Source organism: Vombatus ursinus, unplaced genomic scaffold (genome assembly GCF_900497805.2).
Source record: "Vombatus ursinus unplaced genomic scaffold, bare-nosed wombat genome assembly UNPS02014775.1, whole genome shotgun sequence".
In the NCBI taxonomy this organism is placed as follows: domain Eukaryota; kingdom Metazoa; phylum Chordata; class Mammalia; order Diprotodontia; family Vombatidae; genus Vombatus; species Vombatus ursinus.
The window spans coordinates 942,948-969,658 of NW_020954553.1; the positions used below are offsets into that span (position 1 = coordinate 942,948).

The window sequence follows — 26,711 nt, forward strand, 5'->3', positions numbered from 1 at the left end:
AGTTAGAAATACAATTCCGTTAACAAACACTGCCCCCTGCTGTCTACAGTTGTCTCCTCATCCCTTCACTCTCTTCTCCCCAAAGGGGATGCACCAGGCCAGTGCACCCTGCACTGTTAGCTTAATAACATCTTTATTTCTGAAAAACAAATCAAAGTCATATTCATATAAACACTGATGTTACAAAGTATGGGGAGGAAAGGGAAACAGAAACCTCTACTGTCCACCAAACACGACCAGAATGCTCTCTGTCCCTTGGACAACCACTTAGGATGAACCACAAATAAAACCTCCTTTGGGCTGAGATACATTGCTCCCTTCTGAGAGGGCAAGTAAAAGGAAAGGGAACTGGGACCATATAATGGCTAGGTTTTTTTTGGCAGGTCTCCTCAGTCACTATAGATATTGCTGTACTGTTAATAAAAATATATATGCTTCTCTTTAAAGCATAAAAAAAAATTCCATAGGCGATATTGTGGAGGCCTCTCCGGTGTCTCCAAATGCAGTGCCGTCTTCTCCCTGCCCCTCCCATGCGTTATTTCTTGGTCGTTTTGCGGATCAAGGCCATTCTCTGAAAGAGAAAGAAAGATAATATTCAAGCTACTGACAAGGCGAGGGTGAGGCATGGTGGCCTGTTCGCTGGGTAAGAGGAAAGGGGATGTGATGCTTTCCCTGGGCCTGGGAACATGGTCTCACAAGAACAAGACCTGTAGTAGGCCTAGCACATGTTTCTGCTGCTATGGTTCTTACATAAACCCTGACGGCACCAACCGGACCATTTCTAACAGACCCCATGTTACACTATGCACAGGATGGCTAACCTACCACTGCGGGGCTCCATGTTCCCCGGAGCCCATCCCTGGGGGGTGGAGTGGGGACTAAGGGACATGAGAACAGCTTCGTTGTCCTCCTCTGTACCTGTTTGTGAGCCTCTGTGGTGCAGGCCTTTTTGTAGGGTCGTATTTCTTCTGAACCAAAACCTGGGATCCACATATTCCACTGGCGCTCTGGAAGATAGAAAAATGTTGAGGTGAGGGTGGGAAGCGAGCCCATGATAAGGAGGTCCTGAAATCCCAGCAGGTTAGGGCTGGGCAAAGCCTCAAGCCTCCTCTTTCATCACTGATAAGAAGAGGCTAGGCTTCTGACTACTGATTACAGAATTGCAGTCAGAAGGGACAGATAGAAAATCCTGGAAATCCCCATGTTTCTGCCTTAAGTTTGAGAGGTTCTAGAGATAAATTAGCCATGTTAAAGACACATCCACACATCTTTAATCCAGATAGACGCATGCACATTCACTTGTAAATACTCTGTTTCTTGCTCGCTCCCCCACTGCTCGGCACCGAGCCATCCCCTTGGCTCCCTAGACAAGATCACATCTGCCCATTTTTTCCATGCCCTGTGATATACTAGCTCCCCTGGGCTTCATCAAGGACAGCTCAGGGCTGTCCCTGGTAGTTGGGGTTTCAGCTCCTTTGTGCTACTTTGGTTGGGTCTTTTCCAGCCCAAAGATTGCTCTCCTCGGCAGAGAAAATAGGAGTCAAAGGAGAGTTGGGCATCTTTGCCTTCACTGTCTTTCCTTACCATACGCTCTACCATGAGCAGTGTTCCTGTCCATTCTGGGATCTTCCTCTTCTTTCCAATTTAGCTTAAAAAACCTTTTCTGTTGTCCTCAGTTCTTCTATATCCATTCAATTACTGAGGCTCTCCTCTCCTTACTTTGTCCCTATCCAATTAGTGCTAAGTGCTAGAGGGGGGAGGGGCACACAAAACATGGACAAGGAATGGTCCTTGTCTTCATGAGGTTTACGAGAAATTATAAAGGAGATAAATAACATTGTAGAGGATGTGGAAAAATAGGTACATCAATGAATTGTTGGTAGGGTTGTAAACTGGTCGAAGCATTCTAGAGAACAATTTGGAACTATGCCCAAAGGCCTATAAAACTGTGCATACCCTTTGACCCAGCAATACTACTTCTAGGGCTGTATCCCAAAGAGACCAAAGAAAAGGGAAAAGGACCCACAGGTATAAAAATATTTATAGCAGCTCTTTCTGTGGTGGCAAAGAACTGGAAAGTGAGGAGATGCCCATCAATTGCGGTGTATGATTATGACAGAATACTCTTTTGTTATAAGAAATGACAAGCAGTAGGTTCAGAAAAACATGGGAAGACTTATCTGAACTGATAAAGTGAAGCGAGAAGAACCAGAAGACTGTACACAGCGACAGCAACATTGTAATGATGATCAACTGTCACTTAGCTACTCTGATCAATATAACAATCAACATAACAACAATTCCAAAGGACCCATGATGAAAAATGCTATCTCCAGAGAAAGAACGGATGAACTCCGAGGACAAAATGAAGGATACTTTTTAAACTTTATTTTCCTTGCCCTTTTTTTCCCCAACATGGCTAATACCGAAATGTATTTTGCATGACTTCACATGTATACTTGATATATTCCATGCCTTTTCAATGGATGGGGGAGGGATAGGAGGGAGGGAATTTGGAACTCAGATTTTAAAATATGCTAAAGTAATTAAATTAAAAAGTGAAAAAAAAAGATAAATAGAATACAAAGTGACATATAATATGCAAAGTAAAGTGTGCAAAAGTATGAGCAAAGCCTATGCAACGTGAGAAGGGCAGAGTGAATGCCAACTTTGGGGAGCGGGGAAGTCAGAGAAAGCCTCTGTGGAAGAACTTGAATTCAACATCAAGGGTGGACCTGGGATGTGGGGGTGGGATGACAGCTACCTGGCCCTTCTTCAGCTACATCACTTCAAAGCCAGGCTGAGGAGAGCGGGTGGCCTGAGAACTCGGGGTATCCTGCTTTTCAGAGCCCCAGGCTCTGTCTGGTCACATGGGTGGACACTTACTGAGTTGACTTCAAGAGCTTATGGCCTACTTATTGATCTTGTTCTGACCAGTAACTGGCACTGGATGCAGGTGGACATCCACAATAGGATTTGCTTTAGGAAAGTTTTTAACTTCAAAGCAGCATGGAATAGTAGAAAGAGCACTAGGCTTTGGGGTCCAAGGACCTGGGTTCAAACTCTGCTTCTGTCCCTTATTACCTGTATGACACTGGAAAAGTCCCTTGCCTTCTATGAACCTAGGTTTCTTCATCTATACAATGAGGGGTTGGACCATCTGGCCATCAATCAATAAGCATTTGTAAAACACTTCTTATGTGCCAGGCACTGGGCTAAGCAGGGGGAGACAAAGGCAAGGCAGACAGATAACCACTGGATCCCTTCTTCCAGCTCAAAATCCGCAATCCTATAGACATGAACTCAATGAAATGCTAGTTAGTTACAACATCTAGCAGGACCCCCTGGCATCAGTAAGCATGCAATATTTAACAGTAAAAATAATAACAGCCAGCACTGCTGTAACACTTTAAGGTTTGCCAAGCACCTTACAATTACTATCTCATTTGATCCTCACAATGAACCTGGGAAGTGGGCGCTAAGGAAACTGAAGCAGGGGTTAAGCGACTTGCCCAAGGTCCCACAGCTAACTAACTCACACCAACCTTTCAGTTCCTAGCACAAGAGCTTTGCATATAATAACCACTCACACTGACCTAAGCATTTTAGGATTCTGTTGTCCTTTAGTTGTTTTCAGTCATGTCTGACTCTCTGTGATACCATTTGACGTTTTCTCAGCATAAATACTGCAGTGGTTTGCCATTTCCTTTTCCACCTCATTTTACAGATGAGGAAACTGAGGCAAACAGGGTTAAGTGACTTGCCCAGGGTCACACAACTGGTAAATGTCTGGGGTCGGATTTGAACTCAGGAAGATGAGTCTTCTGATTCTAGGCCCTGCGCTCTGTGCACTATGGCACCACCTAGCAGCCCATTTTTAGTATTTACAAACTGCCTTTTTTTTTTTTTTTCACAACTCTGTGGGATAGGTGGAGACCATTATCCCTATTTTACAGATAAGAAAATGGATATAACACTGGAGTAAATGCCCCTCCCACACAGATGTGGCCATGGAGAGCTCGTTGTTAAGGAGAGTGTGTGTGTGTGGGTGTGTGTGTGTGTTGTTGTTTATGGGCTGACATCACTTAGAGCTCCCCAGGATTTGGAGGCTTTCGACCTAGAAGGAATTTCCTTTTGGGAGAGGACAGGCAGAAGAGCCTAGAAGAAAAAGAAAACGAAGGGGCCAAGTCTGGATGCACGCTCCAAGGAGAGCCTGAAGTGGGCTTACAGCCCCTCTGCTACCTCAGGCAGGGAACAGCAGGACAGAGCAGACTGGGAGTGGAGGCCAGGTGCTGACCAGAGAGAGCAGGGTGCCAGAAGCAGAGACACACGTAGAAAAGCTGGGACCAGGCAAAGGAACAGAAAGCAGCTCGTGTTGAAACCTGGGTGCTGACCAGAGAGAGCAGGGTGCCAGAAGCAGAGACACACGTAGAAAAGCTGGGACCAGGCAAAGGAACAGAAAGCAGCTCGTGTTGAAACCTGGGACTTGTGGCTGGTCCAGCGTGTTAATGTAAACCACAAGAGACAGTAAGGAAGTGTCTGCTCTAGGCTCGTCTCTGGGCCTTGAGCTTCTTCCTCTATAAAAACAAAGGATGAGATTACACTGTCTCTTAGGTCCCTTTCCATCTTCCACACTCTAGGATTCTCTGAACTGATTTACTGAAATCCCTGGCTCAACATTCAAGCAGTATTTATATATACAGTGCTCTTATTCAACGTACCACCAAGCTGCTGAATGAATAATAAATGGTTTTAATATTTAACGGGATAACTTCTAGAAAATAAGTAGGTTTACTTGTAGTTTGAAGTGCTAGGTGCTTAGGACTGGGTAGGAGAAACAAAACAAAACTTTGGCACGATTCATTTACAAAAATTTTTGGATTCGGGTCAGGGTTCAGTAAATTAGAACAACTCATGCTAGTTTTTGATTCACATCATTGACTTAAAACACGACTTTTCAGATATGGGCCTTTGTGTAAATCAAGACGTGTACATTGTGTGATCTCAACGGGCATGGGGTGGGGGCGCACATAATTACTTGGTAAGGAAAAGACCAGTACTGCCTGCTGCTGATAGTGAAGCTTAAGGAAGAGCTGAACAGACCTCGGGATGCCACTCCCACAGCCTCCCACACTTCCACCCCACAGAGGAGCAGGCCTTTCTCATGCTCAGCCTCGGGCTAGGGGCTATGCTATGCTAATTCCTTGCTTTTTGGTCTCTGAAGTGACTTATTTCAGCCAGTTTTTTTTTAAACAGCAAAAAACAGTTGTGATAATGCTTCCTATTTTCACATGTGTCCTATCTCTTTGGCAACAAAGCAAGACGATGAAGGCTGAAATGGTGACCTTCTTCTATCCCCTGGCAGAGTTGGCTTTCAAGGACCTTCACACTTAGGCCCCAATAGCCCACTGTGCACAGCCTCCACTCTAACCAAAATGACTCCTTGCCAAGCCCTGAAAATGCTCTATGCATCTCCACGTTTGCTAAAATATCCTTCCCTTTGTCCCCTACCCCACCAGCTCCCACCTCCTCTACGAAGCTTCCCCTGATCCTCCCACTCCAAATGACACCTCCCTCTTGGGATCAAAGCTCTCCGTGGACTTCCACATTATAGCTGGTGCTATGGCTATTTATACATGTGTCATCATTATTAGAGCATAAACTCCCAGAGGGCAGGTCCATGTTTTCTTCATAGGCTTTAGGCTAGAAGGGCTAATTCACTCCCTTTGGTTCACAAAAGAAGGAACTGAGACCCAGAGAGCTTAATTGCCTTGCCCAAGATGACCCAGGTAACAAATGATGGAGCCAGTGCCTGAACTCAGGTCTTGAGACTCCACATGCAGCGATCCCTCCCAATATTGCGCTGCCTGGGCCATGAGCCACACTCCAGACTGCTCCATGGTGCTTTCCACTTACTGGGTGCTCAGTAAATATCTGCTCAATTGAATTACTGAGAAAGACATGTGCTCCTCTTCACCAGATCATGTCTGTGGATTAATTCCTGAGGGTTTCAAAGCCATAACAGCAGCAGCTCACATTTTCTCACAACTCTGTTAAGTCATAAGCACCATTTTACAAATTAGTAAACTGAGGCTCAGAGAGGTCCCTCACCAACAGCTAATAAATATCAGGGTCAGGACCCAAATTCAGGCTTTCCAACTCCAGACCCAGTGGGTGTGCTTTCCGCTCTTGGCTGTTTCTTCCAGGGGAACTTGAAGTTTCTTTCCCCCATTGCCCTCTATGCCAAGGTCAATGCTGAGCCACATCACACTGACTCCAGCCATTGTCCTGGCATTCCCAGGCCTTCTCTTCACAGACCTGCAGCTGCCAATCCACAGCATGCTTATCACTCACCTAAATGTAGCTGGACATCTTTGACCTCTAAAGTGTTAGATTTTCGATGCCGGGCCAGTTGGCACGCTGCCGTCACTACGCTCTCGATGAAGTCATCAGCAATCTGTAGTAGCATCTGGAGGGGGATGGCAGGAAAACAGGCCACATCTGAGCTCTGGCTTAAACCCCGGTGGCAGATGGGTGACTGGCAAAGACAGCTGCCTGAGCCAGACAGGATTCCTGTCAGCAGGGAGTGGGGCAGGACAGAGAAACGTCATGCAACCACCAGGCCTTTACTCTCTGCTATTCTCATGAGCAAATGAGGGCAAATGGCATTTGCTGGACTACTTGTGCCCAACTCTACCCTCTTTGGATGCCCACCAGTCTTTGTCCATTCCTGGTTCAGCTGTTCCCCATCCAGTGGAAGAACTGACTGGTATCTGATCAGGCACTGCACAAGGAGTCCAAGAAAAGTGTTGTGAGGATGAGTCACCATGAAGCCTATACAGCCAGGCAAAATTCAACTGGGAAACAAAAATTTGTCAGCCTGGTTGCCTGGCGTCATGCTCAATGATTGACTGCCTTACTATTCACCCAGATTCTCTCTGGTGTCATGCAGCAGCCTGGAAACAATGGGTAAAGGAGATAGCTGGTCTCCATCATCAGCCTGGCAGCTCTAACTCTTACTTTTGTTTAGTTACCGCACATTTATATGATGGGCTTCACTAGCCACAGGACGGTACTCACACCCCCAGCTCTTCTGGCCTCTAACTCCCAGTACTTCTCTCCTGTGGATCCCCTACTGGGTACCATCTAAAGGACAGGAACACATGGTATAATGGGAAGGATTTGGAGGCAGAGCCTGACTCTGCTACTTAATACTTTGGTGACCTTGGTGGGAAAACTGCTTTTCTCTGGGCTTTAATTTCTTCCAATGCCAAAGGGGCTGGAGGTAAATCCTGGCTCACTCTAAGGAAAAACTCTTAACAATTGAAGCCGTTATGTGAAATAGGGAGCTGCTTCATCACCGGGAGTATTCAAATAGAGGCATCCAGCCTCTCAGGCTGGTCAAAGGAATTCTCAGATTGGTCAAAGGGTTGGAAAAGACCATTAAGGGTCTGGTTGTAACCAAGGCTGCTCACCCTGCCTGCACCCATCCCCCTACCTCTTCCACGTCTTCATCCAGCTGTTCATTGGGATCGACTTCTCTAACCAGGTCCTGTAATTTCTTCTTTGTCAAAACCTAGTGAACAGGGAGAATTCTCAGTCATGCTTTAGGTAAATGCATAAACAGGTCAATTTGTGATGAGTCAAACACACGGTTAATGTAAATTCTGCCCTTTAGCTATTTGCCCAGCAATGCAAGACCCCAAGGTAAACCTTTGCACACAGGACCTTGTTGAGACACCCACTGTTGTTGGAGCCAGCTCTAACAGCTTCTGAGAGGTACACCTAAGGAAGAGCAGGTGGAAAGGAGAGCAAGACCTTTGCACACCTGGAGAAACAATGTACTACCAGAGAGGTGTAAAGATTCTGAGCATCTGGGAATTGCAGAGACACTCAAGGACCTCAGAGGCAGGCAAGGCACCCAGGAACCATCTGAGTTCTCCTGGCAGCTCTACACTGCCCCCACACGGCCTCCTGGCTTTGTTGACCAAGGAGAGGTTTTTTATTTATTCCCACACATAGGGCTTCCTTTCTGAGCTTCACTTGGGAACAACGGCCCTGCCCTTCTCCCAGTCATGCAGGCTGGAAACACGGGGGTCTGATCTTTGATTTGTTTCTCACATCAAATTACTAAGTTCTTCTGATTCTTCTTTCAAAATGTGTTTCAGATTTGTCCCTCCTTGGATGTCGCTCCCCTGACTTCACATCTAGGTTACTGGAATAGTTTCCCAGCTTGGACCTTCTTACCTCTTCAACCTACCCTATACACCAGAGGTATCAAACTTATGGCCCCTCAAACTCCCAGTGCAGCAGAACAAGATTAAAATGCAACTGGAAACATTTAACAAAATAAGTAAAAATACAACAGTGGAAGGAATGCTGGATTTGGAGATGAAAGAACTTTTGCTCAAATCCTGACTTGGCCAGCTACCACTTTTGACCTTAGGACCCCAGTTAACCTCTCTGGGCCCCAACTTCCTCATCTATAAAATAGTGAGGCTAGACTAGATGATGTCAGAGGTCCTTTTCAACTCTGAATCTACAATCCTACCCACCTCCTTAGAGGCAGTTAGGTGGCTCAGTGGATAGAGTGCTGGGCCTGGAATCAGGAAGACCTGAGTTCAAATCCAGCCCCAGACATTTACTTACAAGAGCAAAATCACTTAACCTCCATTTGCCTTAGTTTCCCCAACTGTAAAATGGGGATAATAATAACTTCTACCTAGCAAGACTGTTGTTAGGTTCAAATGAGACAATATTTGTAAAAAAGTGCTTAGTACAGTACCTGACACATAGTAGGTGCTGTATAAATGCTTCTATTTATTTTTCAGGCTTATTTCACAATCCTATCCCCAACTCCCCCTACATTCTAGCCAAGCTGGACTATCTATTTTCTGCACATGACACTGTGCCTTTGTATAGACTGTCTGCCATATCTGGAAAATTCTCCCTTCTTATCTCCAGCTCCACTCAAGGCTCAGCTTCAGGGCCCTCTCTTCAAATCCCACCAGCTGCTGGTGCTCATCCCCCTCTCCCAAATTATTTCTGTACCTAATCTGTGTCTATGTTGTCGACTCTTAAGTTCCTTGAGGATGAGGGTTGCCCTGTTTCTGTATCCCTAGTGCCTAATGTATTCTCCCTTTTGTGGTCTGGACCTTTAATTTCATTTGTGTAAAGACCTATTCCCAGTGAGGACACTGCCTCTGCCACTGCTGATGGGCAGGACTTAACCCTAGCTTGCACTGACCAAGGCCAGGCCTCTCACCTGCCACATGGTAGGTACTTAATTATAGCAACTGAGGTTTCAGAACAGTGGCTAGATTAGAGAAAATATATAACTAAATGAAGAAAGCTATGGGCTCAAACATCCTTATCCTATTCTCTTCTAATAATTTATCCCAATGCTTGTGTCCATGCCTTTTATCATAGAGAAATAAAAGTATAGAGCCCAACACATAACACTGGCATTAGTAAATGTTGAACAAAGCTCCCAGAAGCCTATGATAATAGGAAAGCTGATACCTGATTGCTTTCTGGACTAAGACGCCCCCCCGCCCCCGGGGGGCCTGGCATCTTTCCCACTGTGGTACTGTTGGCCATGGACCCCTGAGGGGGGGTGCTGGAAGGTTCTGGTTTTATGGATGAAAAGTTGGAGAGGTTGATCAGGGCTGAGGGGCCAAACTGGTTCATAATCTGCCGGGCTTTGGCCTTCAGTTCATGGAGCTTGTCAAGGTCCTGTTTTTTTTTGGGATTGTGGGGACCGAGGCCAATCAACTGGGGAAAGAAAACATAAAAATATATTTCAGAAGGATCAGTAACAAAGGGGGGACATTTAAAAAAAACTGCATGTTTGTTAGATTTTCAGAACTTAAGTTCATCTGAAATGGTCACAAGTTGATACCTTTGATTATAAAAATGGAGACAGAAACCAATGTATAGCTTTTACCTGACATTTGGAAACCATCTCTCCTTTACTGCCTATCTGAAATAGTCTTCAGAACAGGAAGAAGGCAAATGGATCAAAGAATCAAATATAGACATTGACTGAAAAGAGTAAGATATTTCTGAGGTTTACACAGAAACAGAACACTTGGTAAAGACACATCATCATTTGGGAAAAATATGTATTAAATCCAAATAACCAAAAAAGAACTCCACCTATATACCATGACCACCTCTGCAGATAGGAGCACAGCCCCTATGATTCAGAAATTAGTAATCCATGTTAACACACCACATCATGCACCAACACTCAATGCAGTTATGTTCAACACACACAAAGTTTAACAATTTTAAGAGTAAGTTATCTTTTACCATCAATAGCAATTTTGGTTCTGTTGTTAATCTTTAAGGTGCCAAATCAGTCTTTTAAAAAGGGCCCTGAGCCTGTTAGCATGATAAGATGGTGCACACTCAAAAACTTTGGCCACAGATGCCATGGTCACATTAATCAGCTTACTTACAGCTATCTGAGTGTCTAGATCTTTAATTACGTCAGCAACCGCTGTCAGCCCAGTGAAAGGAGGAGCAGCCATTGCCTAAATCTTTCTGAAAGTAAACAACTGGCACCAAATGCCCCCTCTTCCTATGTCAGAACTGGCTGTCAGGTCTTAGCCAGAGAGAGGAGGTGGTGGAGGCTGCTTGTCCTTAACGAGCACCCAGAAAAATGGCCCGCTTGGCCACACGAAGCCAGTTTTATTAAGGCTTGCTCCAGGGGGTGCCCACCAGCTCCTGGAAGGGTAAATGTCTATTGTTAGGAATGAGCTCAGAGCAGATGAAACTGTCAGCAGCCTACCGATAGGTGGGGATATGCAGCCTAGCTGTACAACCACAGGCCCTTGGGGCTAGAAACAATATCAGACCAACTCCTTTCAGAACTCTGGCAAACCCTCAGCAGTGCACATGTGCATACGTGCAGGCAGACTGTTGCCTCACTGAGGCACAGCGGGATCCTGGGGGCTATACCCGCAGCAAGCCACCTGCAGCTGGTTATGACACCCTAGAAAGGCTGTGTGAACAGGCCTCGTGATGCACTATGTGTCAGTTGTCCAAGGACCAGTCTTGTCCAGATACGGACTGGATGAGATAGCCTCTGAGGTCCCTTTATTTTTAACCACACCAACTCATGAAGACCATGTACAAGTGGGTAGAGAGGTTGTAATCTGTGTTGCTGAAATATATATTTTGAGGTGTTAAAGCAATAATGAAGAGTGTTCTATAAGAAGCTACAAATTGGCCAGAGAACCATTGGAGATCAATGCAGACGTGCTCCCTTTAAACTATACTGACTCCATGACAAATCCCACAGGTACTTGAAAGACCCTTGTTAGAGAATATAAAACCAGTGTTTTCTTTCTGCCTCCAGGCTCATATTTCAAATACTTAAGATGAAGCTTCTCTGTGGCAGTATAAAAAAATGAAATTTGTTACATAGATTCTCTTTAATGGACTCTATCATGTCAAGATTTGAACTGCATATAAACCATGGATGACAAACCCAGTATACAACATAAATAATCACACAGTTAACTCAAGAGTGACCCTAAGGGGGGCAGCTAGGTATCGCAGTGGATAAAGCTCTGGCCTTGGAGTCAGGATGACCTGAGTTCAAATGCGGCTTCAGACACTTGACACGTGCTAGCTGTGTGACCCCGGGCAAGTCACTTAACCCTGATTGCCTCACCAAAAAGCAAAAAAGAAAAAAAAAAGAAAATAAAAAAAGAGTGACCCTAAGGCATAATTCCAAAGAGATTTCTCCTTCACCTATTCTCACAACACTTTGTATTCTTACACACTTGTCACATTCTAAATGATACTCTATTTACCTCGGTATAATCTCACTTTTCCTACTCGAAGTTAAAATCCTTGAAAGCAGGGACCATGTTTCACTGATCTTATTCTCTGCCCCAAGGCTGTATGCCTCACACAAGGTAAGGGGCACTTGCTAAATGAATGCATATATTGGAAGAGAAATTCAGCCATGGCTTCTAACTTCCCACAGGTGTTGTCTAAATGAGCTACTTCTTCTCTAGATTATAACCAGGACCTCAAGGTTATGCTCAAATGTCTACTGGGTTGGGGAATTAACCCCAGCTATTGAATACTTTCAGCAGCACCTATTACAAGGGGTGTAGCACGTGCATGAAGAAACTAAGTGTGTTTTAAAACAACTTGTTTTCCATAACGTAAGATACCATGGCTGTCTTTGCATCACTTTTGCTTTTCCCTATTGCCAAGGAGGTTGTCAACCTACTATATAGTCCAACTCCCTAAGTCATCTCCCCTGTGACAAAGAAGTGACCAAAACACTTATCAGGAAGTAGCCCACAGAATAGAAACAAACTCACCTCCTATGGATGACCAGATAATACTCATCTCCAAGAAAGCCACAAAATGACACCCATTTGGAGACCTATCATTTGTTATCAGATGGATCCCCTGTAGAAGCTTAAGTATCCTTCATAATCCTAACAGAATTTATAAATGGAGTCAAAGTTTATACCTATTAAAGTGGGGTGGGGGGAGGTCGATATTGCCTATGAGATTATCAAATCTATTTTCTTGCCGTAGTTCAATTACTCCATAGGGCTCATAAGCAACATTCTCAACTACCTTTCCAAATCTTGTCAATTCTGCCTCCCAATTTACCACACACCCGTTTCCTCTCTTCCATTAGCACTAACTTTATGTACAGACCAAATCAGCAGTAGAGAATCAATGAGGTTCCAACTTCTCAGCTTAGTCTTCAGAGATTTCAATAACGTGGCCTCTTTATACTCTTAAAGAGCTAGCCTCTAAATTCCACTTCTTCATTTCCCATTTTGTTGCCTTTTAGAAGATGCCAAGAAACCAGTAACAGTTTGGCAAGAACAAATTTGACTTCAATTTCCTTGATGAAGGCTTACTCTTAAGGATATTTTACCCAAAACTTAATGATGTTTCTTCTTCTAATGATGATGATAAAGACACTTTCTTTGCTGCTCACCTTGGAGACATCCTAAAGAAACCCTTGGGATGGTAGATGAGCATTTCTTTGAATATCTCTTTTTTATGCTTCAAATGTCACAATGGCAGAGCTAGAGAGAAAACGTTTGCTACTCTAGGGGCAGGATTTGAATGTGCTATGCCAGCAGACTGAAATACAATTTATGCAAAGTCTTCAGGTGCCCCCAGAGAGAATCATCTAGGCACGTCCAAGCAAATGTCACAAATTAAGTACAATGACAACAATGGAGAGAAGATGACTTCTGACAGTGAAGTCAAGTGAATGAAAGTTGCCAGAGATCACTGGGCAAAGTTGGTTTTGTAGAATGCCACTTATAACTCCAAAGCTGTTTGCCACCTACATGATGAATTTGGTACCATTCAAAATAAGTAGGCTGTCCTTGATCCAGAAAAAAACAAAACACTGAATATGAATGTTGCTAGAGTCAGCTTCCATGTGGGAAACAACTGTACTGAACCAGAAACCTTTGCCTAAGCAGTTTCTGATGTCTGATGTATCTCTGACACAAAGGCTGAGGTTAGTTTCAACATGTATCCACTTGATATTGGTTAGTGGGGGCTTACCTGGTTCTGAAGGGGTCAAGCTTAAATTTCAACAGATAACAGGTGCAATCAACCCAACATAAGATAAGTATTTTCCTTCTGAATCTAGAGTCAGAAATATATGTGACCAGAGAGATACTATATTGCATCCCTTTTACACTTGTGGTTAATGTCATTGTCAAAAATAAAACAAAAAACCCAACCTACATATTAAAGGAATACAGAGGTTCTGATGAAGAAAATGACCAAATCTTTATATATCATGTGAAAGATGGAGAATATCAAACATTTAATTGCATCCCGTTTGATCATACATGTTAAGACTGCTCTGTGAAAGACACTCAAACCAGATATGAAACATTATTCTTATAGCACATGGGGACCACCAGGTGATGGCCTTGATCAAATTGTAGAATGCTGTGATTTACCAGAAACACATGTGGAAGGTTCTAGGTGGTTTTAAAACACAAGTGCTTGTACTGTTGCTACTTTCTCTTTCAATGACTTCCAGAGTCCCACTCTCTATCATGTGATGTCTGGACCAGAACAGCAATGCAGGCAACAAAACAAGAACCACAAGTTTTCCAGGAAGAAGTAGCAGCCCAGGATATCAACACTTGGTCATTGTCTAATGCTTATAAAGTAGAATGCAGCACCATTCCTTAGCATCATTTGTGCTTTAGCTAGTATCAACGCAGAGAAACTGTTGATAGCCATTAATTGTAAATTTAGTTTGAACTGAGGGGACTTGGAGAGGGCACTAACTTAATTCTTAAGTTTTTAAATGTGTTTTAAGAGCAGTGTTGACTCAAATGCAACAATATGGAAGGGGTCACACTGTTCTAGTGGAAGCCACTGTGACATTTGTTTTATGTGGATTTCCGTTCACTGTTTAATGCTACTAAACACTGGCCCTCAGCTGTTAAGCATTTGTAACTTGTACAATGGCACCATAGGTCTAGGCTCAGACTTGTGACTGATTTTAAAATAAAAGTATATTGCATTTTTTTAATGGGTCTTTGTTTCAGGAAATTCGGGACCATTAAAAAAAGCCCTGCAACTACCCAAAGTCAACCCCAAAACTGTAAGAGGCATGATGGTGTGGTAGATAGAATACTGGACTTGGAATCAAGAGCACTTGGCTTCAAATCCCAGTTCAGAGATTTACTAGCTGGCTGCTTTTAGGAAAGCGGGCTCTACCTCAGTTTCCTTGTCCATAAAATGAGGAGGTTAGATTTGATCTCTAAGGCCCCTTACAGTTCTAAAAATAAGAAAGGTTATATGAAAAGTTGCCTAAAAGATGTTATCAGATAAGTATGTGTCCAGAAAAATAGATGGGTTGGTTACAGAGCAAAAGTGAAAGACTGATGGACAGCCTGTATGCTCCACTGGTATCCACAGAAAGTCAAGTGAACACCAAGCTCCTAAAGATTGGGTAGGGCCCCACATGGCAAATTCACAGGAGGATTAGTGTGACAGGATGGGCAAAAATGGATGGGTTGCAATCTGCTTAATGGAGCGAATTACCTACATTTAAGAGATCCCAGATCCAACTGTATATTTATGGACATGTTATCTCCTTTACTGAACTGCAAGGTCCTTGAGGCAGGAGCCATGTCTTATTTATCTTTTTATTCCCCACGCCCCCCACCCCCAAAAGGAGAAGCACTGACAGGGCATCATATGAATGTAAGAGCCTGTGCCAGACGGAGACATGGAAGGATTACAGCTAAAGAGAGAAGAAAAGGACCAGAGGATTATACATTAGACGTAGAGCCAGAAAGGACCCCAGGGGTCATCTAAGCCAACCCCTTGGTTGAACTATGAAGAAGCTTTTATAGAGGACAAATGACCTGTCCAAGATCCCAGAGGTAGTATGGCAAAGCTGGGTTTTAAGATTGGGAGTCTCAAAAGAAACTGGAAGAGGAAACAGAAAGGACCAGTTTTATTTGGCCCTTGAGAGAGGCCCAAAGGGAAAAGTCAGCATGGCAGGAAGTTGTGGGCACTGTGAGTCATGTGGTTTACAGGGAATGTGGGATCTAGCCAGAGGGAGGTATGGCTTGATGCTGTCCACAAAGAGTTTTCCTGATTCCATTGTGCTTTTTGTCGTGGTTTAACTAAAATCTGTCCTATAATGCCAACAGGTATTAAGGACTATTAGAACAACACAGACCAGATGGAGTGATGGTACATGCTTGTAATCCCTGCTTCTACGGGAAGCTCAGGCTATTCCATCCCTTGAGTTTGGGAATGCTGAGCTGTAGTATCTTAGTGCCAAATGGATGCCGACATTAAGTCAGGCATTAATATAGTGAACCCCAGGGAGGGTGGGGCCACCAGGCTGCCTAAGGAGACTCCACTGGCCCAGGTCTGAAACAGAACAAATCAAACTTGCATGTAAATCAGCTGTGGAATTAGGCTTGTGAGTGGTCACCATGCTTCCAGCCTAGGCAAGACAGGGAGACCCCATCAGGAGAAGGGAAGATGAGGAACAAACATGAATGTTCTCAAGGGAGAAGCTGGAAAGGGGTAAAGTAAGCCCCAAAGATTGTTGAGAGCAATTAATCAATTGATCAATGAACATTTACTGGGTGCCTACTATGATCCAGGCATTGTGCTAAGCCCTGAGGATACAAAGAAAGGCAAAAAAACAGTCACTGATCTCAAGGACCTCACAGTCTAACAGGAAGACAACATGCAAACAATTATGTACAAACAAGATACTAACAGGATATATTGGGAGTAGTCTCCGAGGGAAAGCATTAAGATCTTGCAGAAGGTGGGACTTCAGCAGAAACCTGAAGAAAGCCAGAGAAGTCAATAAATAGGGATAGGGGGATAGAACATTCCGAGCATGAGGGATAGCCAGGCAAAGTACCCAGAGTCAGGAGATGGACTTTGTGTTAGGAAACAGCCATGAGGTCAGTGTCACTGGATCAGTGTCTGTGGAGGGGAGACAGGTGTAAGAAGACTGGAGGGAGGACAGGGCTAGGTTACAGAGGGTTCTGGATACCAAAGAGAGGAATTTATATTTAACTCTTGAGCCAGTAGGGAGCCACAGGATTTTACTGGATAGGGGTCGGACCTGCATTTTAGGAAAATCAAATTGACAGCTGAATATAGGATGCACTGGTGTGGAGAGAAACAACAGGAATGGAGACCAAATAGGAGGCTATTACAATAGTGCTGAGGTGAGTCGATGAGGGCATGCACCAGGATGGGAGAAGTGTCAAGGGAAAACAGGAGACATACACTAAAGATGTTATCAAAGTAGAAGTGACAAGTTTTGAACACTGACTGGATATGGGAGATGAGGGGTCTAAGTTGCCAGCCTGGGGTAGCCAGGCTGTAACCTTAACAGTAAAAGGTAAGTTAAAAGAGGTGAGGGTGTGGGGGGAAAGATGAGCTCAGTTTTAGATATTTTGTACCTTTAAGATAAGTATAGGATACCCAGTTTGAGATATCCAATAGGCAACTGGAGATTCGAGACTGGGAGAAAGTTAAGGGATAGACTTGTAGATGTAAGAATCCTCTATATACAGATAATATTTGAAACTCTGGGAGCTTAGTTGATGAGGGGACCAAGTGAAATAGTATAGAGGGAAAAGAGGGCCCAAGACAGAGCCTTGATGGTCCTCTATGGTTAGTGAGCATTGGGTGGTTTAAGATCCAACAAAAGAGAAGGCAAAGGAGTGGTCAGACAGCTAGGATAGAGAAGTGTCACAAAAACCTCATAAACAGTGTCAAAGGCTGAAGAGAGGTCAAGGATGAGGACAGAAAAGGCCATTAGATTTGGTGATTAAGAGATCCTTAATGGCTTTGGAGAGGGCAGTTGATGATGACACTGGAAATCAGACTCAAGAGAGTTGTGAGAGTGACAGGAAAGGAAATGGAGGTACCTGTTGCAGGCAGCCATCTCAAGGTTAGCCGCCAAAGGAAGGAGAAATATGATAGTAGTTAGCAAGGATCGATGGACCGAATGAGGGTTTTCTGAGGATGGAGGAGGCGAGATGTTCATAGACAGTAGGGAAGAGGCAGTAAACAGGGAGAGACTGAAGACTAGTGAGAGAGTAGAGATGACAGAGGGGGCAATCAGGATCACTTTTGTGCAGAGAGGTTTGTTTTGGCAAGAAGGGCTACTTCATGTGAAACAAGGGTGAAGGAGAAAACAATAGCAGAAGGCATCCGAGTGAAGTGAGATAAGGAGGGAACAGGAGGGAGTTCTTGAATGGCCTCAATTTTTTTCAATGAAATATAAGGCAAGATTCTCAGCACAGAGGATGAAGGGAGACAGAGCTGTGGAAGGTTTGAGAGGTGAAAAGATATGGAAAGAGTAATCATAACAGTAAACATAAATGTTAATTTAAGGGACTGAAGCCCATATGACACACAAGTAACACATGTAATACTGCACATTATCACTGTCTGTGTCTTACTTATTAGAGGTCTCTGAGGATAGCAACTAAGTTTTAGCTAGTGCTTTACAAATAAGGGGGCCTTAATAAATGCTTGTTGCTATTACTGTTACTTTAAATAAAACTATAAATTTTAAGCGCTGAATCTAGGGATTGGATCAAAAGATATTTAAAGTCTTTTAAAAATACATATATATGTGTATATACATTTACATATATACATACACATATTTTAACTACATAAATCAGCTATTAAATTATATGAAGAATATTAAAAAAAAAAAAAAAAGAACATGCAAGCCCCAACAAAACAGGACCATAAATGGCTACATCTGTGTTTATAACATTGTGATTTATTAACTGTTAATCCCACTCTAAGATGTGTATATTGACATTAACATAAATTCCTTGTTTTCCCATCTCTTCTGATTTCCTTTACTATATGTATAACATCAATTTGTTGTTCTTGTTGACTTAATTACTTGGTTGTTGTCAATGTATATACTCTTTGGTTTTATTTTCTTCCCTTTGCATGCTTTCATTTTCAGTCTTCCCATAGTTCTTAAAGTACTTTCTTGAAATCTAGATTCAATTCATTTCCATGTAGTTTCCCCAGAGTCACAATTAGAGTCTGCCAGGAATAAAGTATATAAGAAAAAGTTTGTTTTTGTCAGAATCAATAAACATTTATTATGTACCTACTATGTGCCAGGCACTGTGCTAAGTGCTGGGCAAAAGAAAGATAAAAGACAGTCCCTGCCCTCAAGGAACTCACAACCTAAAGGGGGAGACAATATACAAACAACTCTATACAAGCAAGCTGTATATAGGATAAATTGGAGATAATCAACAGAAGGAAGAAACTAGAATTGACGGGGATCAGGAAAGACTTCCTACAGAAAGTAGGATTTTAGCGGGGACCTAAAGGAGACAAGGAGGGAGAGATTTACACAAATAGGGAACAGCCAGAGAAAATGCCTGGAGCCAAGACATGCTGTGTCTTTTTTTGTGGAAGAGCAAGAAGGCCAGTGACAATGGACCAAAGAATATACAGAGGGTATGTGGAAGATACAAGAAAACTGGAAAGGTAGGGGGTAGGGACAGGTTATGAAGGGCTTTGAATGTCATATTTGATCTTGCAGATGACAGAGAGCTGCTGGAGTTTATTTAGCAGGGAAGTGACAGACCTGTGCTTTAGGAAGATCACTTTTACAGCTGAATGGAAGATAGACTGAAGTGGGGAGAGACTTATGGATGACGTAAAAAATGTGTGTGGATAGACGTGTGTGTGTGTGTGTGTGTAGTACATGTATACACACAGAATTATTGAAGAAGAGATGAACAAAACTATGTCAAATGAATGTAATGAAATATTGCATCTTAAGGAATTACAAATATAAAGAAATGAGAGAAACATGTAAAGTTACATATGGTGTTATAAACTAAAGTAAACAATCAAAATAATATTCAGTGTCTACAACAGTGTAAATAAAGACAAACACTAAGGCAACAAACTTCAGATCACAAAACAAATATCATATTGTAATCAAAATTAAGTTCCTGACCTTTTCTGTTAATGATCAGTAAACCTCAGAAGTAGATGTGAAATGCACTGGAATAAGAGCTAGCATTTATAATGCACTTTAAAGTTTGCAAAAAAGGCTTTACAGGTGTTAACTCACTTGATCCTCAGAACAGCCCTGGAAGGTAGGTGTTATTATTATCCCTGGTTTACAAGTGGGAAAACAGAGGCTGCCAAGTGACTGACCCAGGGTCACACAGCTAGTTTAAGTGTCTGAGGCTGGGTCTTCCTGACTCCAAGAAGTTAATTTTTCAGGGAAGGTACTCGGTGTTTGTCTATCCATCTATTTATCTATCTATCTTGTATCACAAAAATTTATGAATTTTTAAAAACAGCATTTGGATTTGGGAAACTTTTTCTGTTTTATAAGATTCTAGAATATGCCCTGCGGTTGTTTACCTTGATCTCTCCACCTATAATGTCTTATCTCCCATCTTCAAACCAGAACAATCATTCAAAGAAGACCAGCTCAAATAAATCCTCCACCAGAATTTCTCCACCCCTCATTCCCAGCCTAAACCTTTGAGCTGACTGCCCTTCCTAAAGCACCTATGGCTTTAGCTGCTTTTGTGTGCACGTCTTATATCCCCTACTAATTAAAAAGTTCCTTGAGAGGAGGGATTGCCTTGTTTATATTGTACCCCCATAACAACTGGCCAAGGGCCATGAACAGATTAAGTGATTGTCAAAATGAACTGGCTATTACTTTTTAGACAAGATTCTAAAACATTTCCAGAATAAATGACGTTGTGAAAAGTACAGGAGAAGGAGGTGGGGCGGTAGGACGTCTCTCAACAGCTGCTGCTCTTTTGCTACTGCTCCTCCTGTAGCCAAGTCCCCGTACAATTTTCTTTACTCACTTTGCTGTCTCACAGGAGGAGGAAAACTATGTGAATTCAGCACACAGGGAGGAAATGATCTTAAAGGGTTTGGAGGAACAATACTCCCTCAAATCCAGTCCCTTCTCCCCTCCCCAGAAGACCCAGCCCCACTCTTCTAAGTCCTTCCCGGCCAGACCCCAACCCGCTTTCCTAAATCCAAGCCCTATCTTACACACCCCACCCTCCTGCTGATCCCTTCTCCCCATCAGAACCACTCCCTCCTGCAGACAAGGCTCCCCCCCGCCCCCCAACATCATACCCAGCTTTTCCCCGACTCCCTCTGCCCCCCGGCCACACCCCCTCCCCACCGTACCCGGCCCTCCCCAGACACAGCATCTCCTCCAGCAGACACAGCCTCCTCTTCTGGGCCGCTCCTCTGCCTCCTCGGACCCAGGCTTCCCCTAGAACCAGCGTCCTGCCCCCCTGGACCCAACCGCCCCTTCCTTCACCCCCTCCCACCGCTCAGCACAGTGCCCGGCACACGGCAGGCGCTTAAGAAATGACTGACCGACGGACCCCCGCAGACGTGCCGCCCCCATTCCTCGGCAGGCCCCGCACTCACCCGCAGCCAAGTCTTATCTGTCCATGATCCCCTGGCTCCCAGCCGGCACAAACTTACACTCTCAACTGCCGGGTCCGACTGTGCGTCCCTCAGCGACTACTTCCGGCAACCGCTCTCCCCGCCTCGTGACCCGGAAGCCCAAAGCTCTTTCCGGGCGGGCTGGTCTTGCGAGAGCAAGGATGAGTGAGAAGCCCGCCTGCGGCCCACGTGATCTGCGCCGTGCGCATGCGCGCTGTTTATACGCTACTGTCCCTTAGTGTTCTCACCTTTCCTACTGACGAGACCCGGAGGGTTGGGCTCTCGGTACTTGGTGGCCCCGACCCAGCGCTCTGACTTCGTGGGGAAAGCTGGATTGGGAGCTGACCGGGGGTGGGTAGGTGGGGGCGCCCTGTCCTCTCCTGCCTAAATTCATTCATTCATTCATTCATTCAATAAACATTAAGCGCCTACTTTGTAGCAGGCTCTGTGCCTAAGCACCGAGGATACAAAAAAGAAAAAGACGGTCCCTGCCCTCAGGGAGCTTAAAATATCTCGGGGGATGACAACACATTGTTTCATTCTGAAGGCTTTCACCTCCCTGGCACTGCCCTCCTAGTGGCCTGGGCAGGCGGCCCACAGAGTTATCTCAGAAGCTCCAGAAGTTACTTTTGTTAATTGTATGCATGCTTCCTGCAGTACTTCACATCCTGGCCCCTTGCTAGCTTTGCAGTCTTCTGACATTCAGTCGTCTTCCACGCATTCTCCACAATGCGGGCTTACTGGCTTTGCGGTTCCTCATACATGAGGTTACACCTCTCATCTCTGTGCCTTTGCCCAGGCTGTGTCCCCATGCCGGGAATACTCTCCTTCCCCCGACTACGACTCTTAGAATCCCTGGCTTCCTTTGCGACCTGGTTCCAATTCCTCCAGGAGGCCTTTCCTGGTTCTCCCAGGCTAGTGACAAATCCTCTGATACTGTTCCTTTTACTCTGTATTTATTGATATGTCACCTCCACCAACTCCTTTTATAATCTAAGCTTCTTTGGGCAGAGACTGTTTCTGCTTTTCCTTGGTATCCCCAGCTTAACAAATGCTTGTTGGTTTACTGATCGTATTTTCCTCTCTGTGCATGCTACTTCTTCCCTGGGAGACTTGTAAGCTCCTGGAAGGCAGGAATTGTTTCATTTTTTTGTGTCCAACCGCCTGGACCCAGCACAGAAGCTGCCTGTCTGGTGTACAACAGGCGTTTAACAAATACTTGTTGAAATACAGAGGTGCTGTATGGAATTTGTGCAGAGCTTGCAGGGGAAATCGCAGGGGTACTGCCTGACACAACTTCTCCAAGGAATTATCGCTTTGAGATGTGAGATACGAGAAACGCGCTCACTTTACCGAAAGACAACACTCGTTGGTGAAGCCAGGAAAGCTTTACCGCTAGCCTGTAAGTCGAGTGCTGAACGAATTAAGGAACGCACTAACACACACACTTATATACTACGTTTCTATGAGACTATTCCCACCCCATGGGCCTGTTCTTTAGTTATAAACCAATCAGAAGTTTCCTTATTTGCATACTAAGCTCTCCGCCCCTGTTTACATCTCCCATTACTCTCTTTTCAGATACCCCGGCCCATATTTTCTTATTACCTTCTTAGGTATCGCCCCCCCCATTTCCATGTGTATGTCTTGCGATTTGACCACAGTTCTGGTTTTAACCGGTTCAGTTCCTGCTCATAGACTGTTCCAACCAATAGCAAGCATTCTGATTTTAATCATGTCTTTTTGGCCCAGGCTCTTTCCTTATGAGCCCCCTGATATTTTGCAGACCTGCTGTTTCTGTGGAAACATAATTCCTCCTATTGTTTCTCAGAGATGACACTGAGCTGAGAATCTGGAGACCTCGGTTCTAGTGCCGGCTCTCCCACTGAGGTCGAATGACTTTGGGCTAGTTCCTTAGACCTGTTTCCTTTTCTGTAAAAATAAGGGACTGAGGCAGCTAGGTGGCGCAGTGGATAGAGCACTGGCCCTGGAGTCAGGAGGACCCGAGTTCAAATTTGACTTCAAACACATAACACTCACTTAGCTGTGTGACTCTGGACAAGTCACTTAACCCCCACTGCCTCACAAAAATGAAAAAAAAAAAGAATAGACTGAACTGCAGATACCGGAGCTGTTTCAGAGAGGGTCTGAAAATTAGGAAGTATTCAATTTAAATGTCCTTCCTAACGGCTCCTCAAGTCTGAAAGCCACAATTAGCCTTCCTAAAGGGGATGGGGGGAAGGCTTGCTTCTCATTGGCATCAGGTGTTTTTTTGTTTTTCCATTTCGGAAGCTTCCAAAAAGATTCCGCCTTGGGGAGATTCACTCCACACCCAAGTGTAGCCAGCGAAGGTATTAAAACAGCAAGTGATAGTGGGAATTGGGTGAACCATACTGATATCATCTTGTGACTCAGTTCTGGAGCTAGCTCAGTTCCCTTTCTATTCAGCTATGTGTCTGGTCCAATGTCTGTCTTGTGAGAAAACTTTATTGCATTGTTTGAACCTAAACCTGTTTGACTGGGAAGCTGGATCACCTCTACCTGTTGTTTAGAGAACCTTAACTAATGACCCAGGTTATGCTGACCAGAAACCCACTCAGGTCCAAAGATCGATGAAAGGAGTTACCTCACAATTATACATCTCAAGCAATCCATAAGTTTTATCTGAAAACTGACCCCATACTGATCAAACAGTTTTATTGCTTCCATGTTCCTTTGATTGAATACAGCCACTAGTGGGAAGTGGAAAACCTCATTTTCTGATTTCAGAGAACTGCACCTGTTCATTCTCCCTCTCCTGACTTGGAAAGTCCCTAAGCTTTCCTCCAATTAGAAATCAGGTTACCTAATTTTGTTTCCTGGTTAATTATTTTCTTTTAATTAATTTGTTTTATTTGATTAATTGTTTTTAATGTATTTGGTGTCCAGTGCCAAAGCTGAAGGGCCTGGTCACGATTTGTTAGGTTATTGGCATGTGTTGTTTAAAAAATCCGGATACTTGGAAGCTCCAATCTTTGATTCCTCAGTCATTTCATCTTTTACCTGCCACACCAAGAGATGCAAGTACACCGGAGTTCTCAGTTTAGTTAAGTAGGAGTCACTGGATGAAAGCAGACTTTTTTTTTTGACCCTGGGTTGGGTGACCCTCGGGTTATTCTACAGTAAAAGGGAAAATCTGTGTTATTTTTCCAATTAAGGTGAGGCTCAAAAGAGACTGCTTTGCCAGTGCTGAGCTTTGCAAATTCTAAACCTCAGTTTTTCTCATCTGTAAAATGGGGTTAATAATCACAGCCTTTAAACTCATGGTAACTGTTTAGAATGATGGGCAGGTCTCCTTATATCTCAGACACCCCCAAATAAGTAAATTACAGGCGAGTTACAGACCTGTATTAGTTGGATTGAAATGATAGGGCTGGACTATTTTTAAAAAAATGCAGTATATATGTCCTTTTATTCTTAAGCACCTGGTTTTGAAGAAAGCTTTTAGATATTTTTCAATTATTTATATTACTTTTACTTATATATAACACATATTTAATACACTGCTGTTGATATATTTAAATTAGATTAGGTATATCATTTACATTTCTGTTATTCAGATTAGCTAATTAGAGACTGTGAGTTTAAAAAAGAGTGATAATAAGAGCCCATTCTCCTCTCTCTCCGACCCTATCTTCTTAACCTCCTCTCTTTCCAAGCCTCCCATCTATTCCAGATGCCCTCTCACAAATCTTTCAGCAAAGTTGCCTAGCAGTTATCAGCTATAGCCTGGACTCAAGGCTTGGACAGACTGACTGCCTGGGAACTAAGGAGAGGCTGGAGGACCTCGCTGGTAGCCCCGAGACCCAGTCAGCCAGTGGTTAACAAGCACATATTAAGCACCTACTCTGTGACAAGCATAGGGCTAAGCGCAGGGGATACAAAGAAACAATTATCTACATGAAAGCTACAGACAGAATAAATTAGAGACAACCAACCGAGCGAAGGCACCAGTAGTAAGGGAGATCGCGAAGGGCTTCTTGCTGAAGCTGGGGCTTGAAAGCAGCTGGGGGCCCGGGTTCAAACCCGGCTTGTCTGCTATTGTTGACTTAAGGCAGTCTTGCCCTAAGAGATATCTCTCTCACCTCTCGGGTTCCTCCTCAGTCAATTACAGGTGAGGGAGCTGGACCACAGAGCTCCTTCCCGGACTCGTGGAAAAGCAGCGCCCAAATCAAGAGCTCTCGAAATCAGATACATCCTCCCACCCTCCTCCAGCACCGCAGACTCCGCCCTAAACAAACCGCACCCGCTCACATAGCACCTCCAGCCCCTGGCTTCCCAGAAGGCTCCGCGTGCTTCATTTGCATACAAGACTTTGTCTTCAAAAGAGGCTGGGGGGGAAACTATGCTCCAAGCCCCCTCCCAACTGAGCCCGCGAAAATTAAAGGAAAAGATATACTCCACAGACTCAGATGTGGTGGAAAGAAGGTCTAAGATGTACTCACCTTTACTTTAGAATGTGTCGTTCTGTATCGCTGTGGTAGTCCTAAAAACGCTCCTTTTAAAAAGGGCTTCTGTCGTGCATGGCACACGTCGAGCGGCGGGGGTGTCCTCAGTCGTTTTTCGTGCGGAATCGACATCAAGAGATTTCGGAAGCACAATTTTTGTTAGCTGGGCAGCCGGTGATCGTTGGTCCTGGCGCCCTTCTTATTACGTAAAGAAAAGCTAAGTTTTTCTGAGGAAGCTTTTGTAGTGTTATTGGGTGTTATTTTCTAATGGGTAGTTCAGTTTAAAAAAACGTGCTACATGTACTTAAAGCATTGGAAGGCGTGAATTGATCAAGCCTTACTTATAGAGGTATGTGAGAGTTAAATGGTGTGGGTGGCACTTATTTATAACCAGTAAAGACATACCTATGTACTTGCTTGTTATGGAATGCGCATATTCTTTAATGTATGTTCATGTTATGTGATGTTTATTTCAGTTTTGCTTCTGAGAACTGTTCGTTTTGTGCCCTTAACCAACTTATTTAACTTATGAATCCTTAGAGGAACTAAGTAAAATTGTAAACTTAAGAAGTTTCCTAAACAAAATAAATCGCGGATCCAGTCTTCTATTTCAATTCTTTATCTGTCGAGTTGCGCTTTTTTTCGCTTTTTTAAACCTCATTGATAATCAACAAATAATTTAAATTAAACTTTGTTTTTTAACAAGCATTTTCTCCCCCCCCATTATCCACTTCCTATTGAGAAGAAAAGGAAAAGAAAACCACCCTTGTGACAATGTGCATAATCAAAACAAATTCTCGCGCTAGCCATCTTGAAAAATGCAGCTCATTCTATATGCAGAATTGATCACCTCTCTATCAAGGCATGACTAATCGCTAGTCACAGCAGAGTTCTTAAATTTTTCAAAATTGTTTATAAGCCTTTATTACGCGCTTACTAGCAAGTGCCAAGCTCTGTGCTGTTTCTCTGCGCTTCCCCTGTCCACACGGTGGTGCTAGCGAGCAACGAAATATACGCGTCAAAGGTGAAGAAACTGCTACGCTATCTCCTTCCCTGGTGAACCTTGGTTTCTGTGATGGTTTTTCTTGTTTACATAGATTTTATGAAACTCTGCGATACAAACAGAAAGAACCGCGTTCTCTTGTTTAAAACATGAGGGAATTTGTCATCGAATGCTATAAGGGTAAGGGAGGTTCAGAGATCATCTAGAATTGATTA

At 43.8% G+C, this 26,711-nt stretch overlaps 1 protein-coding gene, 1 non-coding gene and 1 pseudogene across 4 annotated transcripts; 2 read left to right on the plus strand and 1 right to left on the minus strand.

Moving 5' to 3' along the window:
* Positions 1–114: 114 nt before the first annotated feature.
* TAF12 (TATA-box binding protein associated factor 12) lies at positions 115–25,257 on the minus strand. Of its 3 annotated transcripts, none has more exons than XM_027864597.1 (6): positions 25,131–25,257; positions 9,523–9,774; positions 7,499–7,576; positions 6,355–6,469; positions 919–1,007; positions 115–571 (listed from the first exon to the last, which is right to left on the minus strand). In XM_027864597.1, exons 2-6 carry the CDS (start codon positions 9,688–9,690, stop codon positions 536–538), a joined length of 486 nt encoding a protein of 161 aa, XP_027720398.1. In that variant the 5' UTR covers positions 9,691–9,774; positions 25,131–25,257; the 3' UTR covers positions 115–535. The 3 variants fall into 3 exon arrangements, with proteins under 3 accessions (XP_027720398.1, XP_027720399.1, XP_027720400.1); XM_027864598.1 differs by lacking the exon at positions 25,131–25,257 and adding an exon at positions 21,046–21,113; XM_027864599.1 differs by lacking the exon at positions 25,131–25,257 and adding an exon at positions 20,989–21,082.
* LOC114044859 lies at positions 13,241–14,159 on the plus strand (annotated as a pseudogene).
* Positions 25,258–25,548: 291 nt separating the features above from the next.
* Positions 25,549–25,691, plus strand: LOC114045014. Its single transcript, XR_003569328.1, has one exon. It is a non-coding gene; the product is annotated as a U11 spliceosomal RNA (small nuclear RNA).
* Positions 25,692–26,711: the final 1,020 nt, after the last annotated feature.

Excerpts from the sequence above, each read along its gene's own strand:
- TAF12 (XM_027864597.1), bottom strand. The coding sequence starts at position 9,690 with ATGAACCAGTTTGGCCCCTCAGCCCTGATCAACCTCTCCAACTTTTCA. Across the intron at positions 7,577-9,522 it reads TTAGTCCAGAAAGCAATCAG|GTTTTGACAAAGAAGAAATT; the intron begins GTATCAGCTTTC and ends CCTGTTCACTAG. Across the intron at positions 6,470-7,498 it reads TGGATGAAGACGTGGAAGAG|ATGCTACTACAGATTGCTGA; the intron begins GTAGGGGGATGG and ends ATCCCCCTCCAG.